Source organism: Curcuma longa, chromosome 9 (genome assembly GCF_044706935.1).
Source record: "Curcuma longa cultivar G26 ecotype Majalengka, Jawa Barat chromosome 9, ITB_CL_G26_1.1, whole genome shotgun sequence".
NCBI lineage: Eukaryota > Viridiplantae > Streptophyta > Magnoliopsida > Zingiberales > Zingiberaceae > Curcuma > Curcuma longa.
In genome coordinates this window covers 5,796,434-5,809,752 of record NC_133869.1, presented here as the reverse complement: position 1 = coordinate 5,809,752, position 13,319 = coordinate 5,796,434, and the positions used below count along the sequence as shown (strand labels likewise).

General features: G+C 32.4%; 1 protein-coding gene across 1 annotated transcript; it reads right to left on the bottom strand.

Annotated features, from left to right (window-relative positions):
* Positions 1-2,152: 2,152 nt before the first annotated feature.
* LOC141834571 (polyadenylate-binding protein-interacting protein 9-like) lies at positions 2,153-10,202 on the bottom strand. Its single transcript, XM_074721886.1, has 10 exons — positions 9,690-10,202; positions 9,228-9,338; positions 9,003-9,047; positions 6,688-6,760; positions 6,498-6,610; positions 6,305-6,364; positions 6,122-6,169; positions 5,970-6,038; positions 2,695-2,756; positions 2,153-2,595 (listed from the first exon to the last, which is right to left on the bottom strand). The coding sequence occupies exons 1-10, from the start codon at positions 10,005-10,007 to the stop codon at positions 2,538-2,540; spliced, it is 957 nt and encodes a 318-aa protein (XP_074577987.1). The 5' UTR covers positions 10,008-10,202; the 3' UTR covers positions 2,153-2,537.
* Positions 10,203-13,319: the final 3,117 nt, after the last annotated feature.

Genomic DNA, 13,319 nt, shown 5'->3' with positions numbered 1-13,319 from the left:
GATTAATGTTCATGTTGTAGTTACAACCAGGGCCGGCTCTAGGCATAGGCCACTAAGGCCTATGCCTAGGGCCCCATTTTAATTAGGGCCCATCTTTCAATATATTAATATATATATTAAAAAATAAATTTATTAATCGATTTAATCAATTAGAGTTCCGAAAACTCCTTAAAACGCCTAGAAAACACTAAAAATCGTTCACCTTCATTCCACTCTGAAATCTGAATCCCCGATTTGAACCGAAATTTCCAAGTCGCCGTTCGCCTTCGCCCCGCCCTGCGGCTGCGCCTTCGCCCAGCCCTGCGAGGCGCGAGCCCTTCTCGCGGCCCTGCGCCGTCGCCTTTGCCTTCACCCGGCCCTGCGCACCCTTCGCCCGGCCGGCCGGCCCTGCACATTCGCGGCTTCGCAGCTTCGCCCGACCCTGTGCACCCTTCGCCCGAGTCCCAACGGCCCCGACCCTGCGCCAGTGCGCCTTCGCCTTTGGCCGAGTGCCGACCCTGCGCCTTTGCCTTCGGTCAGCCCTGTGCGCCCTTCGCCTTCGCGCCTACGGCCTACGCCTTCGCCTTCGCGCCCTAACCCTTCGGCCTTCTCGCCTTTGCCGGTGAGCAATGATTTTTTTTATTAAATGATCTTTATTATTTTATCAAATGACTTATATATATTATTATGATTTATTTTATCATTAAATTGCTGACATTTTTTGATGATTAAACAATCAGACTAATTACTTCATTTAATTTGATCGAGATAATTCTGATTAAAAAATGGAATGAAAATTTTGATGTTCATGAATGAATTGAATTAAGAAATAAATATATATTGATAGAATATGTAAATAAAATATTATAAATTGATCTTTCTTCTACCCATTAAATAATTTTTTAGGATGAAAATTAATATATCTGATTAATGATTAATGTATGTGTTTCTTTAGGGTGAAAAGTTTTTAGAAAGTTGGAAGTCTTGAGGGCTTATTTTTTAAGACGTGGAAGATAAAGAAAGCACACAAAATTAAGGCCCCTTCGCTAGACCTCGTCTTTTAAAATTAATTTTTAAAATTTATATTTTAATTTATTTTAAAAAATTTTTAAACCCACCATTGTTGGTTTCAAATCCGAATAAAAAAGGGTGTGAGAAAATTTTTTAAAATAATAACAATTATTTAAAAAAAAAATCGCCTAGGGCCCCCCATAGGCTTGAGCCGCCCCTGGTTACAACTACGTAATTACTACAATTATATTTAAGTCAAATTTTTTATAATGTAATAATTATAATTTCATAAATATAATTATAACAACGTTGAAAATAAAAATATTTTAAAAATTAAGTAAAAATTGAAACGAGATGGATTGTTGTTTTGACAATAAATGAAAATTGAACTTCCTTTGGACGATTAGAGCAATCGAATCATATGCAAGTAAAAAACAAATCATGCCCTTATTATTTTTGTTAAAAGAACCCTCCTTTTTAATAAATCAAAATAATATTCTAATATATTTTCCCTTCTAAAATTATCTTTATTTTAATACTATTATTATAGCAATTATAACATAAAATTAATTTAATTTAATTAAAAATTTTATATTAAAAATATTTTTTATTAACTTAGTTAAAATTATTAAAAAGGTGGATCCAAAAGTTGGTTGCGAAGATGAAGAGGATCGAAAAGTGACAAGAAACAGAAGCATACAAATCGAGTTCTCTTAATTCCCTTGTTCAAACCACTTCTAAGACTGCATAAATATCATTTCTAAAGCATTTTCACAGCATCTTATCACTGACATAAAAGGTGAAAATAATATATATAAACTGAAATCATATTCTTTCTATATAATTTCGATTCCGATTGAGGTTTCAAGAATTCTATCATATACACTGGAAAGCTCGGATCTGATCTGAGTATTGAAGAAATATGAAAAACTGTTTTAGAAAAACTCAAAACCAAACACTACCTTAAAGTCCGCAGAGTTCTTAAGAGAGATAAAGAACATTTTCTACTGCAAAATATAAATGATAAAAAGTTTCAACTCTTAATTTTATTGAGCACAAATGAATATCAGGAAATTTGATAGTAAGCAAAAAATCTAAGTCATTACCAAAAATTCAAAGAGATAATACTACTACTAACCATAGAGATTCAGGTTTGGCATGAATTTTCTACCCAGAAATATATCCATTTTAACATCAATCAAGAACTTTGCTAGAGTCGTAGGTACATTGACACTAAAACCACTGTACAAATTTATTTTCTAGGAAATTAGAATACAATAAATTGCCATCCTCAAGTAGACACCAAAGATGGTAATAGATGAAGGCCATCGTAACATGTGTTCCAACAGAATGTCAATAATTCGAAGGGTTACCTAGATCAATTAGAGGCTCTGACTAGATATATATGTTTAGCTACGAAACTGATGCCTACTAAATTTCTTTGTTACAGCCGAAAGGAACAAACCAAAGGAAGAAGAAGCCAGCAGTAAAATGGCATTGTTCAAGTTAAGCAGGAAACATGATTCAACTTGAGAATGCAATTAAACTCAATTCGAGGTAGATCGTTGAATCCGTTGCCTCACTGGTGTCTTTGAAGGACTAACCCTGAAATTAATCATGAATTCAGAATTTTATGTAAGATGTTTCAAGGTACCGCTTTTGGCGGCAAGTATTAGGATAGTTAAAAAAGAATAGTAGATATACCTGATGGGCAAAGTTCCTAGAACAATGCCACTATGGTTCAAAGCTATAATTGCACTTTCTGCCTGCGATAGCCATTCGAGAGAACATGAACATTCTTGGCACAAATAGTGCAAACATTACAAAAAGTAATAGCCATAGTTCTATGAACAAGAGATAACTTGGATAATGCCTAATTGTAGTTTCCAGTTTAGTAACACTATTAGATGAATGCAGTATGGAAATGCCAAGATGTATTGAGTATCAAAATTAGAATCATCCCTTTTGGAAACCCACAGATCTTCTAAGATTAGGGCTTGTCAATTCAAAATTTTGGATGTCAACAGAAGATTTACGGTGCTTTTGACATTTATCATTCTTACATTTAAGCATGATTTCAGAACAAGCATTCATCTTACCTTTTAGAGCTACACGAAATTTCTCTTTTTATTCTTTCTAGCAATCCACAGCTGTATCTGAATATTCCTAACTTAGCAAAACTATTGGTTCAGGATTCAGGAATTTTCCAGTATCTGTAGTTGCATTTTTTATTCCGAGAAGCTAATGGAATAAGACAAAACTTATGATGCCATCTGTCCACCATTCCACCTCACTTAAGAACTACAGTGTGTCCTGTTTGCTAATAGTAAATTAGTGATAGCAAAATATGTAACATTTATAGGAATTTCATCTCTTCGATTCTACTTCTGATACCCGTAACCCATTCATTCCTTCATAATACTTTGCATCATTTTAATATATGGCCATTCAGGTATTTTATTAGTAGTAAGCTTTCAGTAGTTAATACTAAAACAAAAATTCCCGCAAAAGAATTTTCTCAATAGTTTTTGTTGAATCTAAGTAAACACATTTACAATGATGCACTCATATCATCCAATATATTTTGCTTGAAAAGGACTTGTAAATTGTTTCAAATCCTCGACATCCTTAAATATAACAACAATTAAAAGAATTATATTCTTTTTACCTTTTTTCTTGCCATGATTGCTGTCATTCATTTTCCTAGATTAGCTAAAACTCAACAAATCTATCCTACCCTTTGAATGTTTTTTTCCTAAATAGCCAGTTTTAGCCATATATTAATTTCTTAATATAATTTCCAAACATAGTCTGATAACACCTTCATTTCGTACCATATATATGAAAGACCTCCAAACCAAACCAAACCTTCACTTTGTGAGGGTCTAGACAGTGGAAATGACATGAAATGCTTTATGCTTGTTCTTGAATCATGAAGTTGGAATTAGAATAGTAATTCCAATATGTTAGTAGACTGCTATTAATGGAGAGTATGAGAGGTGGAAATTCCATGGAGCAGACTCAAATAACCGAGATTCATGATTTACTGTTATTGCAAAAGAGGTGGAATTAGAATTCCATGAAACCAAAAATTTGGAATTGAACATGTGTTCAAAAAAATGAGATCTGTGTTGCCAAATCTCAAGAAAATAAGAGTAAAAGTTTCAACATAATACCGAATACACGTAATCAATTTGATCTGAGCTCTTCATCACATTAGAATGATACATAAACAAAGACCATGCCACTTTTTTTCTTGATCTATTTGTACACGACTGTATATGGTGAACTTTATAGAGTGGGGGGCCATTAAAAATTTCCTTAACTACAAGAAATGCTGTCCTGAGTACAACTAACAATATGCTATTGTGTAGAGCTAAAGAAGATTTGTGAAGCTTGTCCAAGAATAGTAAGACATACTGTTGGAAAACTTCCTACCTATTAGAAATTTACTAAATATATCCAGAAATTTACTAAACATATCCACCTAAGAAATTTTCTGATTGTACTGAGTAATAATACTAGTAAGGATTATGTTTGTCAAACCACCAAAATCTTGCAATGACTTGCAAGACCTTAGTAGAATTTTCCTGATGTTGTTCTGACAGAACCAAAAGGTGATCAGGAAAGTAGATATGATAGAAGTGATATCCGTGATGCCTTACTCTTCTGTTAAATATCCTTTACAAGTAATTCAATGCCAGTGTCGGTGAGCTATCATATAGCCATGACACTAGATTGCAAGCAGTCTGATCTATACTGTCATACGTGATCGAATCAAGAAATGAAGCAAGTAAATAAACTTTCATACAGAATGCCAGCATTGGAATATCTCTATTTAGTAAACCCAATATAATATCTGTAAAATGTTTTTGTCTCACCAATATTCGGAACCATGGAAGAACTACCTAAGGTGTTTGCGATACCGAACAGAAGCTATTGTGAGAAAATTAGAAAAATATCATGTATCCAATGCTGAAAGTTGCCACCCATATGATGAAGAGGTATTTGATCATTAAAAAACAGTTGTCCTTAATTCAATGCAGAGAATACTACAAGCAGAGATGATGTGGTTAAATAAAACAATTCTACTAGCCCCTGAGAACAATGTCTTTCCAAGTGACTAGGTGGTACTCTACAATAGTGTTTTGCACGATTAAGATGAGTCAAAAGTTATTATGGGAAGTTCTTCCACGATGCATCAAAAGAAATTAAATGGTGACTTTGGCTGTCGAGTTGGCCCCTCAGGGCCGATTTTGCTTTTTTTTAAATTAATTTGCAGGTTAATGGCTGTTTGAATAGCTTGAGCACCTGTTTTAAGTTTATCGTCTCTGAAGGATCATTGGCATATTGGAAAGAGAAAGTCGCCAGGAATTTTATGTTTTTCAACTCCATGAATCATGTTCCCTTTACTGTATTAAATATGAACCTGAAGGCCCATTTTAATAAAGTATCAAATACTAAATGCTAATATAACAAGAACCACCATAATCCAATCAGAAGAATAGTATGGGATGGTAAAATCATGCTGGTGAGAAGATTGATTCCAAATTTAGATCATCTAGTATTGGTTACTGTTTAACTTAGCTTAAGTTTGTTAATAGAACCTAAATGGTCTATTATTGGTTTAAGTAGTCTGCTGCAAGCACATTATCACAATGCAGATGCAACAAAATGCAATTACCTCTACCATTATACTCTATTATGTTGCTGACTTCCACAACCCACCATATAAGATGCCATTATCGCCTTTTCTGTGTTAAATATTTGATATGTACCACAACTGAGCAAAAAAGAGATCTTTAACAAGCAAAATTTTTGGATAGAAATGGCAGGGAATTCTGTTATTAAAGCAGCTCAGAAGACTACAAAAGAATACAGAATATCAATAGCCACTTAACAGTGATAGAACAAAAAACATTACAGAATGGAATGAACATTAAAACTAATCTTCAAGTTCTATATGAATCAGTAAATACCTGAGCAAATTCAACAAATGCAATACGAGTTGAGTGTATATTATCACCAAGGAGTCTCAGACGAGAAACCTGAACAGAGACAGATTAACTTACTATCACGGTAGCCATTATCACAATTATCCAAAATGCCAGTTTAATGGAAGTAGACTGACCTCACCACAGCGTTGTTCGAAGAAAGCTTTCACATCCATTTGAGTTATCTGCAACAAAAGATAAAGTTATAAGAAACGTAGTGCTGAAGTTTAAAGTCTGTTTGTGATAAGCCATTCTTGCCATAAAACTGTAAGTGCACAAAATGATTTGACACCGAAAAAAAGGGAGCAGATCCAATATACCTTTTTATCAATGTTTGTACAGTAAACTGTCCTGATGACCATTTCCCTTTCAGCGTCAGACTGCTTGATATCACAACAGTTAATAAAATTTCAAGAAAATTAATAATGCATACATTGCTATTTTTGTGCAACCTAGAAAATATTGCTGGAAATAACTTTAAGTTCAAGCGAGAAAGAATGAAAACCAACTTACACTAGGAAGGAACTTTGGATTGACAGGTACTATTGCAGTCTTTGAAGGTAAAACTTTCACTGGGTAGTAACCAAGCACAGTACCGCCAAGGCTCAAAGCTGCCCTTGCACCATCTAATAGTAAATATCGATTGGTTTAACATCTTTGTGACATGTATTTCCATGAAAAGAAATAGAATTTATGAACTCACACTCATCTGAAAACTCTATAAAGGCAAAGCGAAGAATAGAATGGGGATCACCACATATACGACAATCAACTACCTGAAAAGCACATAAATGTTAAAATAGTCAAAGAAAGGTGTGGTAGAACCACTCATTTTACTTTGCATGTCTACAATGATAGGCAATAAAGAAACATGAATGACAAACTTTAAAAACAATGATAGTTTAAACAGAAACTACATGCGTGAAGGACGCTGCTTTCTTTTTCATATGCCAATCTCTCTTTGCACATTGATTAGTGGAATGTATGTTTATTATGGTTTTGCACCAAAATGGTATCAAAAGTATTCAAACTATCTAAATCTGCAGCAAAGGAGAAACAATTGCCAGTGGAGTAAATTCCTTAAGTGCACATTTTTCAAGCTCAAACTGTTTTAAACAGATCACTACTCTGAAATATAGAGGGTATCTTAAGGAGAATACAGTTGATGAGTAAGGAAAATCAGAAGAATGACTTATCAACAGAGTGAAAGTTCATCAGTAATCAACCATCTGAAGGCAAAACAAACAAGTAACTGATGTAATACAAAATAATATATTATGTTATTTCATAAAAAAAATCTCAGTAACTCAACTCCCGTTCTAATTTGTGGACAGAGAGACTGCTACTGTGCTTAGCATATTTATGAACAACTACAAGCTACTGTAGGTCCCAACTATTCTGGATTTTGCTACAATGCTTCATGAATCTTATCCCGTCATTGAACTATTATGAGGCTATATTATTACTTATATCAAGAATCTGAATCATTCTTCATTGAGTTAAGAATCTAAATTTTCACATCTTTGATTCTAATTAACTCAACTTGTCTAATTATAAAACAATAATTGTTTCTAAACATGTCTACAATGTTAATATGTTACCTCTTCTTGTATCACCAATTGGTCCCTCCCGAAATAGTAGTGTTTTAAAATTTTTGCATTCTCATCTTTACAACACTAATATCATGTATGTGTTATTTCCTAACTGTTGATATTCTCACGTAAAGTTGCACTAGCTGTGCCTGAATCTTACTAAAGTTATCTTTTAGCCTAAGAGGCATATGGCACTTGCACAAGACTCCAAGATGAAAATATTGCCTACATCAATTAGAAAATTCTACGAGTTATTTTATTTGTCAATTCAGAGTTGCTGAATCGGAAAAAAAAATCCACTTTTTTAGACTGGATAATCTATTGCAAGTTATTCCACATAAAGGAGAATTAGCAGGATGAATGCCTAATTAATTACTTGAGATGATACAGAATAAATGGAAATATTAGATTAGCACCCACTAATGCTGGTCAACAAGTGACTTCCTAGATAACTTAAAATACTACATTTCCCTCTATAATAAAGTTGAAAAAATTGTACTGCATCTATTAACTATAATTGGCAGTTGCAAAACACCAACTAATTCAAGTTTCCTACATATTTCAATTTATTCAACAACATATAAAATTCATTACAAGTGCAAACCATATTACGCTAAACAAAAGTAACAATAAATCACTTTCTGAGAAATTACTTTTCAAAATAGAAGAACAAGGTATATGTCACAACTATTTAGTATAGGCTACATGGACCTTATCGAGCTCTATGTAACTCTATATTGTGATTATTACACGGGCCATTTGATTTTTTATTTTTTTTCTTTAGTATCGACCTTCAGCATTATTAGATTTAGCTTATGAAATACAGAATGAGAATATTGTTGGTTGAAAAATGCCTTAGATAACACAAGTTAGTTGCTTATTCATGCCAATATATTTTGTTTTTCAGACTAATTTCAGATGAGATCATTTATCTAGAATTGGCTAATTACCATTTTGCATGACTGTGTAACTCTTAAGTCTTCACAAAATAACATTGTTGTTATTAACATAAAGGGAGATGGTAATGGGAAAAAAATTGTTTTGAGATTCCTACAGAGGAAAATAAATAAAGAAATAACTTACTATATTGCATCAACATTTAGATGTATGTCACATTGGAGAAATGTTTCATGTAGTGGTAATATCAAAATGTTTGATCAGAGTTGGCAATATTAGAAAATGTGTTTTAAACTAATTTAAGAGATCATTTATCCAAAATTGTTTAGTCAACAATTTGCATCACTGTGTGACTCTAAGAAAATAACATTGTCGTTAGCAAATAAAGAGATGTACGCGTAAATAAAAATTGAGTTGTTGAGACTCCAACATAGGCAGATATTTAAAGAAATAATTTACTACATCACATCAACATAAATGTAGGGCACACTCATAAATGTTTCAGATAGCTATAATTTGAGAAACATACCTGGCCATAGTTGGAAAATATTTCAGCAAGCTTCTCTTCAGTCACCTGATATATGTTTGCCAAAGGCCCCATTAGATTATTAGAATAGTTAACAAGACATCATGCAACAACCAATTATAGAAAGAAACTATCCTTCGAGAAAGGATAATAATGGGATAATGAGAAGAATGTGACGTTAATCGATAACAAAATTAATAGCAAATTTTTTTGTGAAAACTGACTCACTTGATGATCAATGTCTGATACATAAACAGTTCGCCTAATGCTATCTTCCCTCTCAGCTCTTCTAGATCTATCATTCATCCTCCACCGCCCCTGATCATAACCATTCCTCCTCTGGCAAGAATGAAAAAGGTAGGGCATTTACATCAAAAAAAGGTTTAAAAACTAAGTTGTTCTATATAAAAGCAACTAAGAGAACATGCAATAAATTTATATAATTGGAGAGGAAGAAATACCCTTCCAAAATTCAACCTCATCTACCTTCTTTTACTTCTTTAAAACGAATAGAAATTGGCGATGCAGAGTTTTAAAAAAAAAAGGAATTTTGGAACAGAACAAACCCAAAACCTCTGTTTGCCTCTGACAAACAAAATATTGCTTCGATCGTAGACATTCGAGCTAAAGGATACGAAATAAAACATGAATTCAATCCAAAAAAGTAACAAAAAAAGGAAAAGAAATTACTCGGCGATTAGGCTGATTATTCGCCGAACCATCACTACTGGAATCCCTACTACTGCCGCCATTGCTAGCTGGTCCATATCCATAAAAAGCACTCGCCGCCAAAAAAACCGGCGCACCAGGGGAAAGCCGATCGTCGGGTTTCTGACCGCCAGCGGAAGCATAATTCGAAGGGAAAAACTCCTTGGCGGCCGGGTTCAATTTGGAAAGCAAGTGAGAGAGCTTCGCCCCCACCTCCCCCTGGCATTCAACCGGCGCCTCCGTCTCGCAGCGGGCGAGCTGATCCTCCGCCGCGATCGCTTGCTCCGCCACCGCCGCCATCCAAAAATACCAAAAAAAAAAACGCGAACAATAAACCGATCAACTCTCGGCGGAATAATTTGATCCAAAAAGAACAGGAAACCGAAGTGATCGAGTCAAAAATATCATCAACAATCGACTTTGATCGCCATTGCTGGGCTGCTCTCCAGTTTTCTCTTGGAAATCTAAAGAAAAGAAAAGAAAAAACAAAACAAAACTGGGGCCGAGCGAGAGGGGACGATACCTGCAAGCATAACTTGTTATAAATAGTAGGTTTCTTTTCCAAAATTATTCATTAATATTTTTGAATTAAAACGCTTTTTATTCTCCGAAAAATGATTTTTGTTCTAGAAGGAAAAAAATTGCAACAAACTGAATTTTTTTTTAAAAAAACATTTTTATAACAGAAAAAGAAGAAAAGAAAAACAATGGACACAAATGATGGGCCACCGTGGATTTGTTATAAAAGAAGGGATGTTGTTGGAATTGAACAGTCTATTTTTATCCTTTTTATGGACTTATCTGGAAGTTTGTTGGGCTCATTTTCGGCAGTACGTCAATCCGAAAGGCATTTTTTGATGTCGTCCTAATTCTTACGTAATTTCCAATTTTACCCTTCAAAGTTTCAGAATAATTTTTTTAAAATATCTTCAAGTTTTAAATATTCTTATGGCTTTATTATTTAAATATCTCTCTCCGTTAATAAGTAGATTTTTTGAGAATAATTTAAAAGTTTAATAAAAATAATGGTTTTCAAAAGTATTTTAATAAATTTCTAAAATTGTACCATTGATTTTTTTTATATTTGTGTAAAAATTAAAAAACGCCCCTAATTATAAAAATCAAAATCGTTGTGTGTGTTTTTTTTTAAAAAAAAGGGGTGTCCTATTATATTTCCCATATCGATAAAGATGTGTGCTTAGGTATTACAACTAATAAAAATAAATTAATTCCACTGATTAATATTGTAATTTATTTTAGACATTATAGTAGTTCCTTTGTAACTATTATACGTTATAGAAATTACATCATTTATTACTTTACGGTGTAGCAACTATGTCATTAGTTATTATAAAAATATTAAAATAAATATAACTTTGACATGTAAAATATGGTGGGGCCTCCTTATAATTTTTTTTAAAAAAAAAGTCTTTTGACAATTCTACAAATCTTCCTTACAAAGTTTTTAAAATTTTTAACCATTATATTTTACAAATCTTCCTTACAAAGTTTAAGCTTAAATTGGCACAAATTTTCAATAAAATATTTTTTATGTACAATTAATGTTAGTATTAAATGCATCATAGCCCTTGTGAGAATTTTAAAATTTATTAAAAAGAATATCAAATATTAATGAGAATGGGCAATTAATTTGGAATTTAATCGAAGGGAAGGTGGACCATTAGCTAGGTGACAAATAAGAAAATGGTTTGGCAGTGGGTCCCGTTAGGATAACGTAAGGGAATGGAGTGATCCATCAATCATGAATGATGCTGGATGCTTTGTAGAGAATATCAACAAGGCCCTAATTCTTTATTCAATTACAGAGCGACATCCAATTCTCGTTAAGGAATTTTTTGCATTTCAGTCTGTATATTTTAGAAAATGAATTTCATTGTCTATTTATTTTTCTAATTTTGTTTTTATTCAACTCAAGTCCCTATTACAGACAACGTTTGTAGTAGAAGATGATCTTAATTTTCGTGTCATCTAGGCTTGAAGCTACTTCGAATCCTTAAACTGTGTGACACATTTTAATTTTATTTTTTAAAAATATTATAAGATAATTAATATATCTCATAAAATATTACAGTTGATAATATTAATAATTCAGATATCTCTTATCCGGAGACTCTCTTTCCGAGGAAGATTTTTTTTCCTTTTCGAAATTAAATATTTTAAATAAGTTTTTGCTTTTCCAAGTTCCACTTCAATTTGAATTTGGCATCATCAACCCCTGATTTAGATTTATATTTCGAGTGAGTCAAATGGTAAAATTAAATAAAATGTGGACTAAAATGGGATGGGTATATTAAACGCCGTCAACAGAAAAAATAGATAGATAAAACAGTTGAAAAATAATTAATTTGTAAATAAATGAAAAACCCAAAAATATTAAATAAAACAGAAGTTATAATTTTGCATAAAATATAAGAATATGGTTCGGAGTCACAATTGCACTATTTGGGGTGATGGTGACGACATCTTCCTCTTAATTTTTTAATATAAAATATAGAAATGAAAGACGAACGTGAAGTAATGATATCGTCATATACATCTTTCGTCTCCGTATGAAATTTTTGATTCCATCCTTGAACTTATCTACGAGCTTGTGCCACTTATAACTCGTGGCTAGATTTGAGGTCGTGACAATCTTAGCCGCAAGCTTATCACAACTTATGACCAAACCCTCATGACTCATTGTTAAAACATGTACTCGCGGCAACCTTTTCCATGAGCTCATTGCTACGACTCGCCGACAATTTGTGTAAAGAGATGGAGATAAAGGATGATTTTTTTTTCAATTTCTAATGGATAATATGTTGGAAATGTGAATAAAAATAGATAAAAAAGAAACTTCAATCGTATAATTTCATATTGAAAAAAATAAAAACAAATAAATCAATTCAGTGTTTTATTGCGAGTTCAAGTATAAAATATTTGCTCATTGCTACGTTAATTTAACATATATTTGGATTAAAAAAAAGTTATGGATAATTTTTTATTTTATTATAAATTTTTTTATCCGTTATCATTTTAAGTAAACACGGGTCTCTTTTTTCCCTTGTTCGTCCTTGAGGATAAATACTTTTTCCTTGCTCGTCTTTCATGATAAAGAGCATGATCTAAACCCTTTAAATATTTTGCTCACTTTATTAAAAATTTAGACAGAAATTAATAAGTGCAAGTTCTTTATTTTCATAGGAGTAAATAAATATATAGCTCCTTTGGATCTTGGAAATAAAGGCCTTATGACCACCTTGTAAAAACAAAAGGAATCAAGCGTGTGCATGATCTAAGCATGACGTCATAAAACAATAATATGTCAATTGTTTAGTAAAATGTAAAATTATAATCAAGAAATTATTTTTGTTGATTTAAAAATAATAATATTTAAATAAAAATCGTAAACATATCATTATATTCCACCGGTAAATATACTCTTTTTTAATTTTATTTTTCATAAAAAACACACCAACTGGTCGCATGTTAACGCTAAAATCACGTGATACTTCACAAAAGAAGATGAATATTTTTTTAATTTTTAAAAATATATTTTGATGATAAAATAAAAATATTAAAAATAGTTTAGCATTAATGAAATCTACGTGC

Bases quoted from the DNA above. Each gene is read 5' to 3' on its own strand.
- LOC141834571 (XM_074721886.1), bottom strand. From the start codon at position 10,007: ATGGCGGCGGTGGCGGAGCAAGCGATCGCGGCGGAGGATCAGCTCGCC. The intron at 6,611-6,687 runs GTGAGTTCATAA...ATTTACTATTAG, and splicing joins TATAGAGTTTTCAGATGAGT to ATGGTGCAAGGGCAGCTTTG. The intron at 6,365-6,497 runs GTAAGTTGGTTT...GATATCAAGCAG, and splicing joins ATCCAAAGTTCCTTCCTAGT to TCTGACGCTGAAAGGGAAAT.